General features: G+C 36.7%; 2 protein-coding genes across 4 annotated transcripts in view; both read right to left on the bottom strand.

Annotated features, from left to right (window-relative positions):
* npr2 (natriuretic peptide receptor 2) overlaps positions 1-5,522 on the bottom strand; it is a 74,978-nt gene extending 69,456 nt beyond the window's left edge. For all 3 annotated transcript variants that reach the window (XR_012406375.1, XM_009301825.5, XM_073951480.1), the window contains exon 1: positions 4,583-5,522. Coding sequence is in view for 2 of the 3 variants with exons in the window: in XM_009301825.5 (XP_009300100.2) it covers positions 4,583-5,282 (700 nt within the window). In the remaining variant the exon portion in view is untranslated. The remainder of the gene's footprint in view (positions 1-4,582) is intronic.
* A 4,677-nt stretch (positions 5,523-10,199) lies between these two features.
* anapc2 (anaphase promoting complex subunit 2) overlaps positions 10,200-16,754 on the bottom strand; it is a 29,445-nt gene continuing 22,890 nt past the window's right edge. Inside the window, 5 exon segments of the mRNA NM_001256746.2 lie at positions 10,200-10,528; positions 10,633-10,874; positions 14,285-14,417; positions 14,580-14,783; positions 15,058-15,133. Coding sequence (NP_001243675.1) covers positions 10,316-10,528; positions 10,633-10,874; positions 14,285-14,417; positions 14,580-14,783; positions 15,058-15,133 — 868 coding nt within the window. The 3' untranslated portion in view covers positions 10,200-10,315.

Raw genomic sequence — 16,754 nt, 5'->3', positions numbered from 1 at the left:
AGGTTACATGGACGTAATCAAAATCTGGCAAGAATGTCAAACAAACAGTAAGTGCAACACAAGCTAATTGTCAGAGATGGACCGTTAAAAAAAGAAAAGGCGGTGCCGAAAAGCCCAGAAAACGTCAAAAATTGCTCTAAAATCAGATGCTGCCAAATGCATAACATTAACTGAAATAGACTGGAAAGGACACTGTTGACAGCAAGAAGGTCGATGGTTCGTACCTCGGCTGGTTAGCTGGTGTATCTGTGTGGAGTTTGCATGTTCGCATGGGTTTCCTCCCGGTTTCCCTCACAAGTCCAAACACATGTGCTATAGGTGAATTGGGTAGGCCTAATTGGCCGTAGTGCATGTATGTGAATGTGTGTGTATAGGGGTTTCCCAATGATGGGTTGCAGCTTGGAGGACATCAGCTGCGTAAAATATGGTACTGCTTACATTGTCACCATCTGTACAACAATATAAGTAGTGAATGTGCGTGTCCGTGGATGGGGCTGTGTCGCTGTGGTAATGTGGGCTGGTGTGGCTACAGTGCCAGGGCTGATTTTTAGTCCCAGTCCGCCCCTGGTAACATGCCACATCAAAATAAAATTTGCAATTTGAGGTGGGTTTTTACATTATGCCATATTTTTTTGTAATTGTTAACATGTCTGTGGAATTTTTCATTCATTCATTCATTTTCCTTCCGCTTTGTCATTTATTTATCAGGAGCAGCCACAGCAGAATGAATTGCCAACTATTCCAGTTTTACGCAGCATATGTCCTTCTATCCGCAACCCATTACTGGGAAACATTCATAAACACTCATTCACACACACACATACACACTACGTCCAATTTAGTTCATCCAATTCATCTATAGAGCATGTGTTTAGACCAGGAGTCTCCAAACTCGGTCCTGGAGGGTCACTGTCCTGCATAGTTTAGTTCAACTTCTTTTAACACACCTGCCTGGAGGTTTCTAATATACCTAGAAAGAGCTTGATTAGTCAATTCAGGTGTCTAATTGGGGTTGGAACTAAAATATCAAAAACACAGGCACTCCAGGACCAAATTTGCACATCTCAGGTTTAGACTATGGGGAAAACCGGAGCACCAGGAGGAGAACATGCAAACTCCAGACAGAATAGCAAATGGTCCAGCCAGGACTGGAACCACAGATCTTCTTGTTGTGAGGCGACAGTGCTAACCACTAATCCACTGTTTTTTTTAAACGTATTCTAAACTTATTTTTACCATATTTTATTATTCAACATACGAAGATGTTTTACTTTCAGATTACATTAATTACCATAGCAATACCTCAAGCTAAATGCAGTTAGAAATGGCACAGCCTCACTCTTGAAATATGTTAATAAATTAATCTTATGAGCGAGTCAAAGACGTGGATAATCAGGATCTGCGAGCAGCCAATCAAGCCAACAGTAAAACGGCAACTGCAAGCAATTAGCTATAAAAGCGCTCTAAATGTTCACACACTATTACAGCGTAGTTAAATGTCAGAACAATCTAGACATGCTGAATGGCTCTCAAAAGCTACTAAACGATTAAGTCAGTATTATCAGATGAAGGCCATGTGTTGATGTTATCGCTTATTTTGGTGACATACTTATTTTTGTAAAGAGAGGTTATGAAACTGAAAACCAAACAGAAGAACAAGGTTAGGGAAAGAGCAGAAATCAAGCAGCAGCTTAAAACCAAACCAATCATAGCTTTTAAAATGTTGAAATTCCTCATTTAGTGGCTTTGAAGGAGCATGCTGGAAGCATTATTTAAAGAATACTGTCAAAGACAAAACCGTAATCAACCTTTAAATGTCTTTGTGAAAAGCTTTAGGCATCAAGGGACATTCGTTGCATTTTCAAAGGAGACACTGGAAGACATGGATTTTTGTTGCCATGGCAGTGTGGATTCAGCTATGTGAACCATTGATCTAACTAAGGGATGGTGGACAATTCTCCCAAATGACATGAATATTACTCTTACGATGAATATATTTCTATGGCAAAGATCATGAAACTGAAAATGTGCTTTTCCTAATTGGATTTGTAATGTTATAACAATGATAACTCAGACAAACATTAATGTTGCACAAATCTAGGTTATATACTATGAGGAATTTCAACCCATGAATCATCAAGTTCATAATTTGTCCAGGGTTATGACATTTCCAGATATGTCATGTAAAACTGTGGCAAATATTCTGCAATCAGTCAGGTATTTATAAAATCCCATTTTTGGAACAGAAATACAAATGGGAAACAGTGGGAACATCTAACCAACAAATGTGGTCAGACTATACTGAATAGGTTGCATCTTGCTTGCCAGCTGCAGCTGTTTTCAGCCCTTAACTAGACAAAGCCTTCTGATTTTGTGTGTCCCTAAAATCACACTCAGCTGAATTGTATCAAGACTACAGCTTTAGTTTTGCCTCAACCACCAATAAATATTTGTCATCACATAGAATCTGCCCATATGCAACACATGCCGGCCCTCAGAAATGCACAAAAAAAAAAAAAAAAAACCTCTCAGTAATTGCCTTAAAACAGTGCACTTTATAGGTTTATGTTCAGTTTTTAAAATGACAAGCAGCAGACAACAGCTGTTTGGGTCAAAGAAACAGTGTCTCATAATTATAATTGCCTTGGTACTATGAAGAAAAACTGATCTGATGATCAGTAGGGATGAAAATGATAATTTCACTGGATTTTCTGTAAATGTATCAAATTAAAAATAAGAAAAAAGAAAACATTTTGAAAGAATAAACTTGTTGCAACATTCCTTTGTTATCGAGTGTTTCACTGTCTGATATCACTCTAAAATAAAATATTCGCTGAAGAATTGTTGTTTATATAAAAAAAAAAAAACTGGGGGGAAACATTATTTTCTTGACATATTTAAATCTGTTATGGGATTTTACCCTTTGTTTTCTGTCTCAGTACTTGAAAATTTCAGAATCTGGACCTCTAAGAGCTAGACCTCAAAGCTGAAGTATTACTCTGACTAACGGTATGCTTTCTCTTTTACTACACAATACATTTTATAAACCATATCTTAATTAAAATGCTGTAATGTATTGTAATGCATATATTGTGCTATACGAATCTTCAGGGAGTTCAGTTAAAAATAATGAACTAACAGGCAGAGTTTAAGCACAAAGACCTCTGTGACATTGCAGTACGTGTTCTTCTCATTCCTAGCATTATTCCCCTCCTGCCATAATAATTGTGTTTGACAGCTCATTGGGGTTATAAGAATGTCAAGCACTGTAACAAAGAATCGAGCTGCACTCCAGAAAGTAACATGTTTTAGGGGTTCTCTGTACCCGCTTAAAGTTCAACATCAACTCTTCTGATCAATTATCATTTGTTTCAAATAACATTTAAAGTTTCTGATAATGTCCCTAATGAAGAAAACTAGTCTCTGAAGTATTTGAATCAGAAGTTTATATGTATTTTTGAAAGCAACTTTTAAAAAAATGTTTTTAAGTTATGTTATATTGTCTTTGATTTATTTTTTGCTTAATTTTAGCTTTTTAATTATACAAACACATTTTAAATACTATAAGAACATCCAACAAACTGTAAAATTGTGTGATTGGCAAGTATATGAACACAAGGTGTCCATAAATGTTGACAATATTGCTTTATTAACAGTAAATAGAGTGTGTGCCCTCCTGTTTTGCCGGTGCTGTAAATAACTCACCCAGGGCACCACAGGGCCAAAAATACAGCCCGGGGAAACACAGGTGGTGTCTGCCCTAAACCAAAGCTATCAATGCCTCATTGTAATCTTCAGATTTTAGATGTAGTGAAGCGAGAATATCAGTGTTGCTGCCATGGAAGGATGCTTTGAACACATGTTAATTGTGCGGGTGTGGTTTTGGGGGAGAGGACCAAACCATAACAGTGACAAATCCAGATGGCAATATCACAGTATTTTGATATGCATCTTAAGTGTTATATATTACAGCAACTGCTTTATTACACAAAGATATAACATCTAAAGGGAAACATGCCTCATTCTTTATTTTTAATTTTAAACGGTTACTAAATTATGTACAGGACTCTTAGGGGAATAGTTTATTGTACTATTCAGGCATCTTAATAATTTAAAAAACACGATCATAAGGTTTTTTTGTTTTGTTTTCCTGTAGTCATTATAAAAAGAGTAATTCGAGTGAAATATAATTTAGATTCATTGAAGCTACAACAAAAAAGAGCTGTATTGCAATTTGTGCTTTTGCCTTGAGTTATTGGAGTAAAATTATATGCTTTTTAAGTACCTTGGATACTAGTGTACAGGTAAATTGTAAACAAATCACCATTCAGTATTTGGTATATCAAAACACCACTAAACTCAAAAATGATTTTGACTAAAACTTATTTAAAACTAGTTAAAACAACACAATTCACGGTTTATTTTGGAACAATTTAACTGTTTTACGTTCAGTCCGCTTAAATAATTAAAATATGAAGTTAACTTAATCGATTTTTGTTGGGACAACATGAAGGAATTGTGTGGAACCCAGCATTTTTTATTTCTAGTAGTAAGGGCATATGGTAACTTAAACTAAACTTACTTCTGCCGTTGTCCTTTATAAATGTGATCATATCTTTATAATTATAAGTTTGTTCGTCTTCATAAGGGAAAGCCAACACTGTAATGTTTTCCTCGCGCAGAACCGTGTAAATGCCCTCGGAGAGAAAGTAATGCGGCCGGTCGTCCTGTTTGAGGTCATGAAAGATCATTAACGCGCGAGAGCTCCAGTTAAACTGTCCGTGCAGATAATTGACAAAATCTCCGAGTTTCTTGGTGGTCGGGCCCGTCCTGACAATAGTTTTAAACTCTTCCCACTTATCAAAACCATACGCTGGTCCTCCCGCGGTTATCAAAGGGAGTTTCCAGTGGGACGCGAACCGTCCGACCGACGCCACCGAATACGTGCAGCCGGGTCCGATGAACGCATCTGGTTTGTGGTAAAGTTTTGTGTCCACAGCGATAATTTGCGCCTCGTTTTCCGAACAAGAACCTGAGGAATCCTCTGTGCTAAAGTTAAGAAGGTTGATTGTGTGTCCCCTTAAAAGTCCGCTTTTCTGAATTTTCTCTTGCGCCATACGGATAGCGGGGAGGACGCGCGGCGAAGCCCAAGAATACTTCAGGTTTTCGGGCAGCATCACCGCGACAGTAATATTGCCTTTTTCTGCTCTGCATTCCAGTACGACCATGCGTGTAAGCAGCACAATAAAAACACGATATCCCATCTTAAGTAGCGATCCCATCTTATGTTGGCAAATGAATCGTAGTCTGAGCGCGCTCCAGGTAAAGCAATTTCCTTCTCAAATAAAGCTTAAAAGAGAAGAGTCGGGTTTTAAACCAAAAGAACAATCCATCAGTTACGCATTTTCCACGTAGTCCAACTAAATCGCTTGACAGTCTCCTTATGCTTTTTTAAATTGACTTCACGAGTCTGACTCCTCCGTCGTGAGACTCAGTATGTGTGTGTATGTGAACATCCAGATGAGCGCAACTTCACCGTGCGCGGCCCTTTCACACACAGCCTCAACACGTCATGATATACTAACCCATTCACGAGTTAACTGCTCCCTCTGTCTGCAGGTCAAATATAGGCTACTCTCACAGCCAGTTAGGGTAGATTGCAATTTCATTTTAAATTCCCCAACTGCTCGTTTGATTGCTTGATAACGTTGTTATGAGAATATAAAAATGGTTGGTAATGAGTCAAATTATAACATATGTAACTAAAATCCATACATACTTTGTTTTAATGTGGCAATACTATAAACTAAATTATTAACATTAATTAACTATTTGACAATCTGGAATCTTAAAAAAAATAAATATAATAAAAATAAAAAACTGCCTTTAGAGCATAAATTAAGTGCTAAGCAATTCAAAATACAAATCAAAGATCAAGTATTGATGTTTACAACAGGACATTTACAAAATGTCTTCATAAAGCATGATATTTACATAGTAAATTTATAGTTTACTGAGAGCAAAAGAAGATATTTTGAATAAAGCGGTCCAATGTGTCCACTAATTTCTATAGTATTTCTTTTATCTACTATGCCAATGGTTACAGGTTTTCTTATTTTACAGATGTTTCTTTTGTGTTCAACAGAAGAAACTCATAAAGATATGGACCACAACATAGGCCCTTTAAAGGTACCACAAAATTAAGGTAAAGTATTTTAGATGTTAGTATCAGGATGTTAGTTTTAAGGATATCTCTAAGCTAGTGTGCTCCAAAACAGTGACAAAATTCACTTTTTTAAATTATAAAACTGATATAAACACCTGAAGCTTGCAGTTTGGCACTTCTGTTTAAATGGAACGTTTTTTTCTTGTCCTCTCATTCTTCAATTTCTCATCAAGTCTTGAGCATTAAAAACTGTCTAGTATCTGACATGTCCCATCTCTTTAAGACATTTCTCAATTGCTTTTAATTTGATGCAATTGAGCAAAATACATATTAAAACAAAACAGTATTGGCTGTTATTTTAAAAGGGGAAAAGTTCCCAGCTTCCCTTCAGTTTGTTTTTTGTCAACAAGCTGTATGCTGTTTGAAAATGCATTGCAACATCCCACATGAACTAAAAAAAAAAGCAGTTTGAAGTGTGTATTTAAATTTTGCGATATTATTTTGTTATTTTTGACATATCTCTGTACTTGTTCACTTATTTTCCTTCAGCTTTGTCCTTTCTTTAAATGAGGGGTCGCCACAGCGGAATGAACCACCAACTTATCCAGCATATGTTTTACACAATGGATCCCCTTCCATCCACAACCCAGTACTAAGGAAACATCTATACAAACCCATACACTACGGGCAATTTAGTTTATTCAATTCACCTATAGGGGGAAACAGAGCACCTGGAGGAAACAGCTATAACACATGTAACTAAAATCCATTTTTTGTTTTACACGAATAGCCAAAATAATTATCTGGGGACCTGAAAATTTTGGCAGCATTTGTAGATAATTATAGTAAAATAAACCACAAACATCAACAACGCTGCAACGTGCTGCAGACTGCAGTACAACACTACCTTCCCTGTAATGTTCAATCTATTCAATCAGATGTTGAAATCACATGTGAACTACATGGAACACATGTAAAACACTTTTTTTTTTGGAACATTTTCATGTGTAACACTGGAACTGTCATTTTATATGTTTCCATCAGAGATCAGGCAATTACAGAGGGAGGGCCGCTACCACCAGAGATTGATTATTCAATCTATAAAATAAAAACTGGAAATAAAAAACACACTACAACTCCTAATCCAACATTCACAGTGAGATTAGCCTCTTCACTTCATCTTGTCTTTAAAGAATTTTTAAAAATCATCTCTATGATCCAGGGTCAACAAAAACTCCATGGAGCTGGAAACTACAGTGTGGTTGCCATGAATCTGCTTTCATCAACGTCCAACATAGAAGCATAACATTGTGTCAAGAGCTCAATATTAAACCCTGAGCAATGGAAGAAAAAAAACACACAGTGTGGTCAGACGAGTCAGCTTTCATCCTATTTTACACATTCAGGAAAAGAAAGAAGAGGCCTTTTGTTCACACGTTGACCTTCTACAATGCTTCTCCAAGAATTGCCAGATTAAAACATTTGACTCGTTAGAGAAACTTCTGGAGCACAGAGTGCAGGACAGATGTACAGTGCAGGGTCAAGGTTAAAGCAGGGGTTCACAGTAACTGGTTTCATGCTAAACATGAAATGGAGAGCAAATCCAATACCAGTTTTCATTCAAATGTGCTATTCTTAAAGAGAGACAAACTGAATATTAAGACATTGTGAGCATAAGAGGCTATTCACACCTTTTGAACAGTAGGCTATGTTTTCACAAAGGCTGAATTATTTGGTTAAAATAAAGTAAAAAAAAAATCTTATTTGTATAAGACTACTTATCCGTATACAGTCAGGTCCATAAATATTGAAACTTCAACACAGTTCTAACATTTTTGTGCTCTATACACAAACACATTGTATTTTAAATTAAATTAACTAAGCATGCTTTAACTGCAGACTGTCGGCTTTAATTTGAGGGTATTTACATCCAAATTAAGTGAACGGTGTAAGAATTACAACAGTTTGCATACGTGCCTCCCACTTGTTAGGGTCCAAAAGTAATATGTCAGTTGGTTTCTAAGCTGTTCCATGGCCAGGTGTGTTAGTCCCTCATTATCCCAATTACAATGAGCAGATAAAAGGTCCAGAGTTCATTCCAAGTGTGCCATTTACATTTGAATCTGTTGCTGTCAACTCTTAAGATGAGATCTAAAGAGCTGTAACTGTCAGTCAAGCAAGCGATCATTAGGCTGAAAAAACAAAACAAACCCATCAGAGAGACAGCAAAAACATAAGGTGTGGCCAAAACAACTGTTTTGTGAGCTCAGCAACACCAAAAGACCCGGAAGACCACAGAAACAACTGTGGTGTACGATTAAAGAATTATTTCCCTGGTGAAGAAAATGCCCTTCACAACAGTGGGACAGATCGAGAACACTCTCCAGGAGGTAGCAAAGCATGGTGAGCCTCAAAAACAGGAAGGCCAGATTAGAGTTTAACCCGGGCATGTATGGCTACCAATGCAACTGGTTCTCTTGTTTTTATTGATGATGTGACTGCTGACAAAAGCAGCAGGATGAATTCTGAAGTGTTTCAATGGCCAATATTAGCTCGTTTTAAGCCAAATGCGTCATAATTCATTAATGCAGATGGACAATGACCTAAAGCATACTGCAAAAGCAATCAAATAGTTTTTGAAGGGTAAGAAGTGAAATATTAAGCAATTACTAAGTCAGTCTCCTGACCTGAATCTGATTGAGCATGCATTTAACTTGCTGAAGACAAACTGAAAGGAAAATGCCTTAAGAACAAGCAGGAACTGAAGACAGTTGCTGTAGAGGCCTGGCAGAGCACCACCAGGAATGAAAGCCAGCATATGGTGATGTCTATGTATTCCAGACTTCATGCTGTAATTGACAGCAAAGGATTTGCAACCAAGAAGTAAAAAGTGAAAGTTTGATTTATGATAATTATTCTGTCCCATTACTTTTGGTCCCTTAATGCGTGGGAGGCACATATGTTGTAAATGCTACACCATTCACCTGATTTGGATGTAAATACCCTCAAATTAAAGCTGAAAGTCTGCAGTTGAAGCGCATACAGTATAGTTCTTTTCATTTAAAATCCATTGTGTTGGTGTATAGAGCCAAAAATGTTAGAATTGTGTCAATGTATCACTATTTATGGACCTGACTGTATATATATTAATATGCAATATATTCATGAAATGGCAAAGCTGCATTTTTGTGTCTTCAGTATCCCATTATAATGTGCTAATTTGGTGGCCAGTTATCATTGGTCAGTTATAATGTTCTTATAAAAAAATATAGTTTGCATGTTATAGAGTTTTTTTTTTCAAGCAGTAACATTTGTTTAAATTTATATTATATAGTTTTCAATTTGAAACTGATGTTTTGGTGAATTAAAAATGTACTTTAGGACAGTATTGATTTCAAATATATTTATTTTATCTTTGCTGAAAAGACAAAGGCGATGCACTGGCGCAGTAGGTAGTGCTGTCGCCTCACAGAAAGAAGGTCACTGGTTTGAGCCACGGCTGGGTCAGTTGGCATTTCTGTGTGGAGTTTGCGTATTCTCCCTGCGTTCACGTGGGGTTTTTTTAGGTGCTCTGGTTTGCCCCACAGTCCAAAAACATGTGGTACAGGTGAATTGTGTGGGCTAAATTGTCCGTAGTGTATGAGTGTGAATGAGTGTGTATGAATGTTTACCAGAGATGGGTTGCAGCTAGAAGGGCATCCGCTCCATAAAACATATGCTGGATAAGTTGGCAGTTCGTTCCGCTGTGGTGACACCAGATTAATAAAGGGACTAATCCAAAAAGAAAATGAATGAATGAAAAAACTAAATAAAAACTACCTTTCCACAAAATATAGATTTTTTTAAACGTATTCATCAGCATAACATCAGGATCACATGATAATAATAAAGTCTAGTTTACTGGCAGCTAAAAAGGTTGATTTTCCATTACGAGAATAATTGCATTTTAAAATAGTTATTTTTTATATTTTTTGATCAAATACATGTAGCCTTGGACTTCCTTCAAAAATATATATTAGCCTAAAGAAAAAAATCCAAACATGTTATGTTTTTATTCATTTTCAGATTAAACAAAAATGTTTTGACATAAGATAAACTTCATTTTTTTTGTATTCTCTCACTTGTTCCTATTGAGGGTTATTCTGTTGACTACTGAGTGATCTTTGGTAGCCTGTAGACACCAGTGGACACAGTAAGCTGGTGGGCTCTGACTTTCTTCTGCAGGAAAGCCTGCAATTCATTCACGTCCATCTCAGTGACTCCAGGCCCGGCGGCCACAAACATTCGCAGCATGGAGTGGATCCTCTCTAAAGTCATGCTCTCCAGGTTAGTCAGCATGGCCTGAATGTAGGCCCAGAATAGCTGAGAAATAAGAAAAAAATGATTTAGTATCATCTTTATTATAAAGTAATTCCCTTAACAGTTTTACATTAATGCAATGTGACTGTTAGGAGAGTATATATAACCTGCAGCTTCTCTTCTCTCTGCTCAGATTGTGTTGCTGTGTTGGAATCTCCCTCCTCATCACTGTCTATAAGCATGACACTTCTTTCAGATCTCTCTTTGCAAGTGCTGGTCTCCTGCACAGTATATCGGCCACCGGCTTCCTCCCGCAGCACACCCTGCTGCTGCCACAGGGCCAGCTTCCTGCGCACCATCTCCTGGGGCACTCCTAGGACCCCACTCAACTCTTCCAATGTCCAAGTGCCTAATAATGGGAAAACAAAGAGTATTGGCACTTCAGAAGCACAGTTTTATCAAGAATGCATCATTCATGAGCATAGTGGATGGTAGTTATGCTAGCAGCTTGTAGAACCTTAGAATGCTGCAGGAATTGCATTATTGTAGGCCAAAACCTTTAGGGATAGTTCACCTTAAAAATGAAAATAGCAGTATGTAGAACTGGCAACCTATTGGTTGACATTGATATTGCAGTACAAATTCAAAATATTGAAGTGAGCTTTTCCACCAGACCCTTCCTCCGACAACAACACAGGTTGCTAAACTGACAGGAGCGAGCATGCCTGATGACTGAGCCGTAGAATTTTTACAATTACAATATTTATATTATTATTAAAAATTATTAAAAACTCATTGAGGTCGCATTTTAAGCAGCACCTGCATATACAGTATGAAAGCAGCCTTCATGACTGAAATGAAATACGCAGTGTTTTCTGAAAAACACAGCTGAATAATAATTGGATATACTTACAGTAGGCGGAGTTTAACAGACCAAGACAAAAGGGACCTATTATCAGTGTTGGGGAGTAACTAGTTACATGTAACGACATTACGTAATTTAATTACAAAATAAATTTTAATAACTGTCCAGTTACTGACAAAAAATGTGTAATTAAATTCCAGTTACTTATAAAAATGTTAAAGATTACAAATGGGGTTACATCTAAAAATATTCTTTAAAGATCTGGGATATGTTGAATAATAATTATCTGTTACTTTGCCTGATATGCAAGATGCCTTCTGCTAAGGCCAAATATAAAAGCGGTGCTATTCTGCTATAAATACATTTATCAGTAGCGTAGCGGTAGTGTCGCTACTTTCTAAATCAAAAAACTTTTTAGTAGTGAAGCTTTTTTTTTAGTCAAGTAGCACAATAGCGTCCACACATCATCAATAAGTGACAGCACCGACATTCACAGAGCTGAGGCCAGTGTCTAGCCAATGAAAATAAAGCCATATGACGGTGAAAATGACAAATTCTTCTTCTACCTGTTTTTCAGAGGTCCACAACAAACTTTTTGGTGGGTTACTGCCACCTCTCGCTCTGGTCAGTGATTTCACCAGCCAAGGCTAACACAAAATTTTGCTTGATGGAAAGATGACTGAGGAGGAGGAGGTCTATATATATAGTTTACTCTAGTAAAGGCTAAAGTAAAATATGGTAATTACTATTAGTTCATGATAGTTACTACATTATGTAGAGTGATTTATTAATGAAGAGTTGTAAATATTTATACAATATAAAGCTCATTTCTAAATATTTCCCTTTACTATAAATTATCATAGTATTTTAATTGTGTAACACCTGGTTTTATTGGATTATTTGTTTTAGCTGTTATATACTAGAATTTGTTTCTGTTATTACAGCATATTTACAGTACATAATTTAACTGAACAATTCTGTTTCAAAATGTTTCATTACAGCAAAAAGGTTAGTGGTTCGAGCCCCAGCTGGGTCAGTTCGCGTTTTTGTGTGGAGTTTGCATGTTCTCCCTGCATTTGCGCGAGTTTCCTCTGGATGCTCCGATTTCCCCCACAGTCCAAAGACATGCAGTACAGGTGAACTGGGCAAGCTAAATTGTCCATAGTGTATCAGTGTGAATGAGTGTGTATGGACATTTCCCAGAGATGGGTTGCAGCTGGAGGGGCATCCGCTGCATAAAAAAACATGTGCAGGATAAGTTGGCGGTTCATTCCGATGTGGTGACCCCGGATAAATAAAGGGACTAAGCGGAAAAGAAAATGAATGAATGTATGTTTCATTGACAGTGTTATTGATCACTAAGATATGATTAACTTGGATTTAAGTTGCTTCGATTTAAAAATGAAAATTGCGAAAATAGCTTAGATGTTTTTTTTTGTTTTGTTTTTTTGCAAATGCCACAAAAATCACCCTGCACAACTAACCAAAATTTTGATTTTGAAACAACAGTAAACAATTTTTTTGTTATAAGGTCTGGTTTTGTGGTGGCTGTACTTTGGGTACGTAGGGTAATTTGTAATCTGTAATCTCTTACATATCCAAAGTAACCTCCCCAACACTGCGTATTATACACCTAGCGCAATGAGGTGCAAGGCAGGTATTTGTTGCTATTTTTATACCAGGGCAGCTCTAATTTTCATGTTTTGCACTACATTGTTTAAATAGCAAATCAATTGCAGAGGTGTGTGTAAAGGCACATTGTTGGCATGTTGTTATTTTGAAGAACTGAAATAGACCGCTGCATTGACCAACTAAAAGCTAGACCAAACTCCAGTGCAAAGTGCGATAGTTATGCGCCTATGTGGGTTCAAATGCCTACACATTGCTTAATACACACAGGATAAAGAGCAATACACAAATATCTTTAGATAAGAAAAAAAATTAAATATTAATATATTACAAAAATTATTATTTTCTACACAAATATAAAAAACCACTGCCTCCGACCATGCATTCTTGACATTTAGGGTTTTGGAATCCGGCTCTTATGTTGTCTGTTTACTCATTCATTTTGCATTTGTATAACGGTATTATTAGTAGTAGTATTCATTTTGCATATTTATATTTGTTTTAATAAAAACAAGTTTAGATTTGTACACCTGTCGGGTTTAGGAGACGTACGAATCATCATATGGAACAATAGAAAGTGTGTTTGGATATAACTATAAGTTGTTTGACCACACTTCGTTAATATTGTTCATTAATTCGTTTGCTGGAAATTAGAACTGAATTTAGAAATAGTTTTGAAACAAATCTTTGCGCTTAACAAACAAAATTAAATATGTAGGCCAATGGATGTCTACATTGGAGTGCGTACAACACCGTTTCTTTACAAAAGTAAAGTAGTGAAGTAAAGAGTAAAACTAAAGTAAAGAGAAAGTAAAGAGGCCAAATGGAGGAGGTTCATTCTTTATACTCACTGCAGATGGTCTGTTTAACTGTTTTTTGTTAGTAAAGCATTCAGTTCTTCCACCTCCAATGTCCACCATATAAATAGCAAATGCACCATGGCGCAACGCATGTGACTCTTAAAGGGAATGTGAGATGAGACTCTGATTAATGTATGTTATGCTCAAAACACACCCGTAACTACTAAGAGAATAAGCACAACCCTGTTAGACCATGCACAAGGATTGCAGAGCTTATTTTTCCATCCTTAAAATAGCAAAAGTAGATTTGGACATTCCAAGACTTTGTGCTTTGAACATTAAAATAGAGCCCATAGACAGACATTCCAACACAGAACACACATTATAAGCAAAGAATAACTGACATTAGCATGTTTTTCAGATAAACCCAGACAACCACAGCATTTTTCCTAAAGCACCAAATTATCATATAATGGAATGGTATCATGAAGAGCAATGTATTTTTGGTGAACTACTTTACCCCACCTTTGTCCTGGAAGTGTAAAATAATTGCAGCATGGATGGGCGACACTGTGAGATCTGTGATAGTTCTGTCCTCCAGCTCTAGATCTAATGTAACAGAACCCAGCTGAGGTTTCCACCTCAGAGTCCTCATGGCCTGCATAAAAAAATAAGAAAAGATATGGCTTAAAATATTTCCAAAAGAGTTTGGAAGACAAAGACATATTATGAAGAAAGAATCTAAAGAATTTGACCGAACTCTTTTTGTGCTGCGTGCCAATAAAATATGTGCCAAAAAGTAAAAAATGTACTAAAATACCTTGAGTTTCTCAAAGCGGTGTGTGTAGTCCTCCATGGCTTTAGAGGCGACTGCAGGGAGTTCCATCTTTTCCTCCTTCAGCTGGGGCCAGAACTCAGATGAAATGATCATGGCAGACAGTGGTAATGTAGGCTGCTCTTCTGCAGGAAGACGACGTTCCTCCTCGTGGATATTAGAGTTGATCCGCCTAGAGTCTGCCACATCCTGCAGAGGAAAACGCAGACGTTAATTATGTGTAATATTGTGGTTCATTATTTGATGTCTTTTAGTTTTGTTTTCTGTTTTATGCTTAATGTAGAGCTTTGGGTGTAAGAAAAGTGCTGTATAATAATTTATTATTATTAATATGTTTTTTATTCAGTATAAGAAACACATAACGCAAGAAAACCCATTCGAGGTTACATAAAAAGCAATGACATGATTATAAGATGACATGAATGACATGATAACAAGAAAAGTGATTTGGTGAAGAGCATACCTTCAGCATCACTTCACAATAATGCATATGGGATTCGCCAAACCTCAGTTTCAGCAGCTCAACATTGCGAATCTCTCTGTAAACACAAAGAAAGAACATTTAAGTACAGAATTTAATACTTAAAACCTGGTAAATAAAATCCTCTTCCTGATCTCTTTTAACCTTAATGTCATGAATATTTGCCTTATCTTTTGATAATCTTGTTTTGAGATACAGTAGAAACATAAAATATCTGCCTTTACTCAACTGTTTTAAACAATATCTAAAATCTTTTTTTTTTTTTTTTTTCATTTGCATCTATGAAGCTTATGCATTTAATTTGTAACATTTATGTGGAAATACAATTTATAATGTTATGAATTTGGGCTGCACAGTATATTGGTTTGGCATTGATATTGCAACATGTGCATTCAATAGTTGCAAAATATCACCAGATAAAACTGATCAGATTAGGCAAGACCAATAAGGTCTGGTCAGATTATATCAAATTCCCAGGTCAGCCATTTTAAGCATCTGCCATTGTAAATTGTCAAAAATTGCTATATTTTATGAACACATTGACATAGTGTCACAAAACTCTGCATGTGTCTTTGGGACCATGAGGTGCTAAAATATTGTATGGCAGTGGCACAAAAAAGTTATCATAGAATTTAAAGAGGTGGTCCAGTACGATATCATATTTTGCTGTGTGGACATAAACAACATCTCTGAATGTAAGATGCTCAAAGTTCAAACTTAAAGGGAGACATTGGCTTTTACAAAGTTAGCTTAGCAAAGCCTACAGTAAACAAATCTGGGGACTACAAAAAAAAATACATCCAGGCTAATGAGATCACAAACGATCCAGGTTATGCACATCCACTGCCCACACACCTTGTGCAGCAAAGGGGCATGGCCACAGACGTGTTAGTAGAGAAAGAAAAATGCAGTCCAAATGCTGCTATTTTCATGGATCTTGTTCTGTTTCACTATTTAGCCTTCCGAGGGACAAGACACACAGAGAGAAGTGCTTAAAATTCATTTTTAATTATATTCCAGATTATTACAAAAAATATATAACTCTGTGCAAAGCATTTTACAAAGGACAGTGCTGGATTCAGCCTATGATAAAAGAAAAAGCTGTGTATTGTGAGCCACAACCTGTACATACTTCTGTTTGTTAAAAATTATACCTTACATGCATAGTTTCTAGTGTTCATTGTAGGCTATGTTGTAGAAAGGACATAAACAAGGATATGAGCAACGAGAAACATGGTTTGTCACTAGCAATTATTATTAGCAATTTAGTTCATGCCTGCCAACATTTGTGCCCGATTTTCCCGAGAACAGGGGGTGTGGGGGGTTTGGTGTGGTGGTCTCTGTGTAAGAAAGTTGAGGCTGTGAGTATGTGGTGTTATCAACTGTACCATGTTTTCACTATCGTCACCAGCGACTGCAATGTACCTGTATGCATCAGCATTCCGTGAGTTTTACATTTGAAATAATGGGTAATACTATGTACAGACATCTCAAGTCTCCCTGAGGCGCTGCCACACCATTCAGAAACATCTCACAAGAGTCGCATTTGCATGGGTTCAGCTTTGTCCTCTTCATGTTCTGTGTCTGAATTAGGCGCAAACTGATACAGACTACCAAGGAATAGCAGAATAATAAAAGATAAGTATATGGAAATGGCATACTGTAAGCCTCAGACACCA

This window comes from Danio rerio, chromosome 5, assembly GCF_049306965.1.
Source record: "Danio rerio strain Tuebingen ecotype United States chromosome 5, GRCz12tu, whole genome shotgun sequence".
In the NCBI taxonomy this organism is placed as follows: domain Eukaryota; kingdom Metazoa; phylum Chordata; class Actinopteri; order Cypriniformes; family Danionidae; genus Danio; species Danio rerio.
The sequence above is the reverse complement of the archived record's forward strand: the minus strand, read 5'-3'. Positions and strand labels throughout refer to the sequence as shown.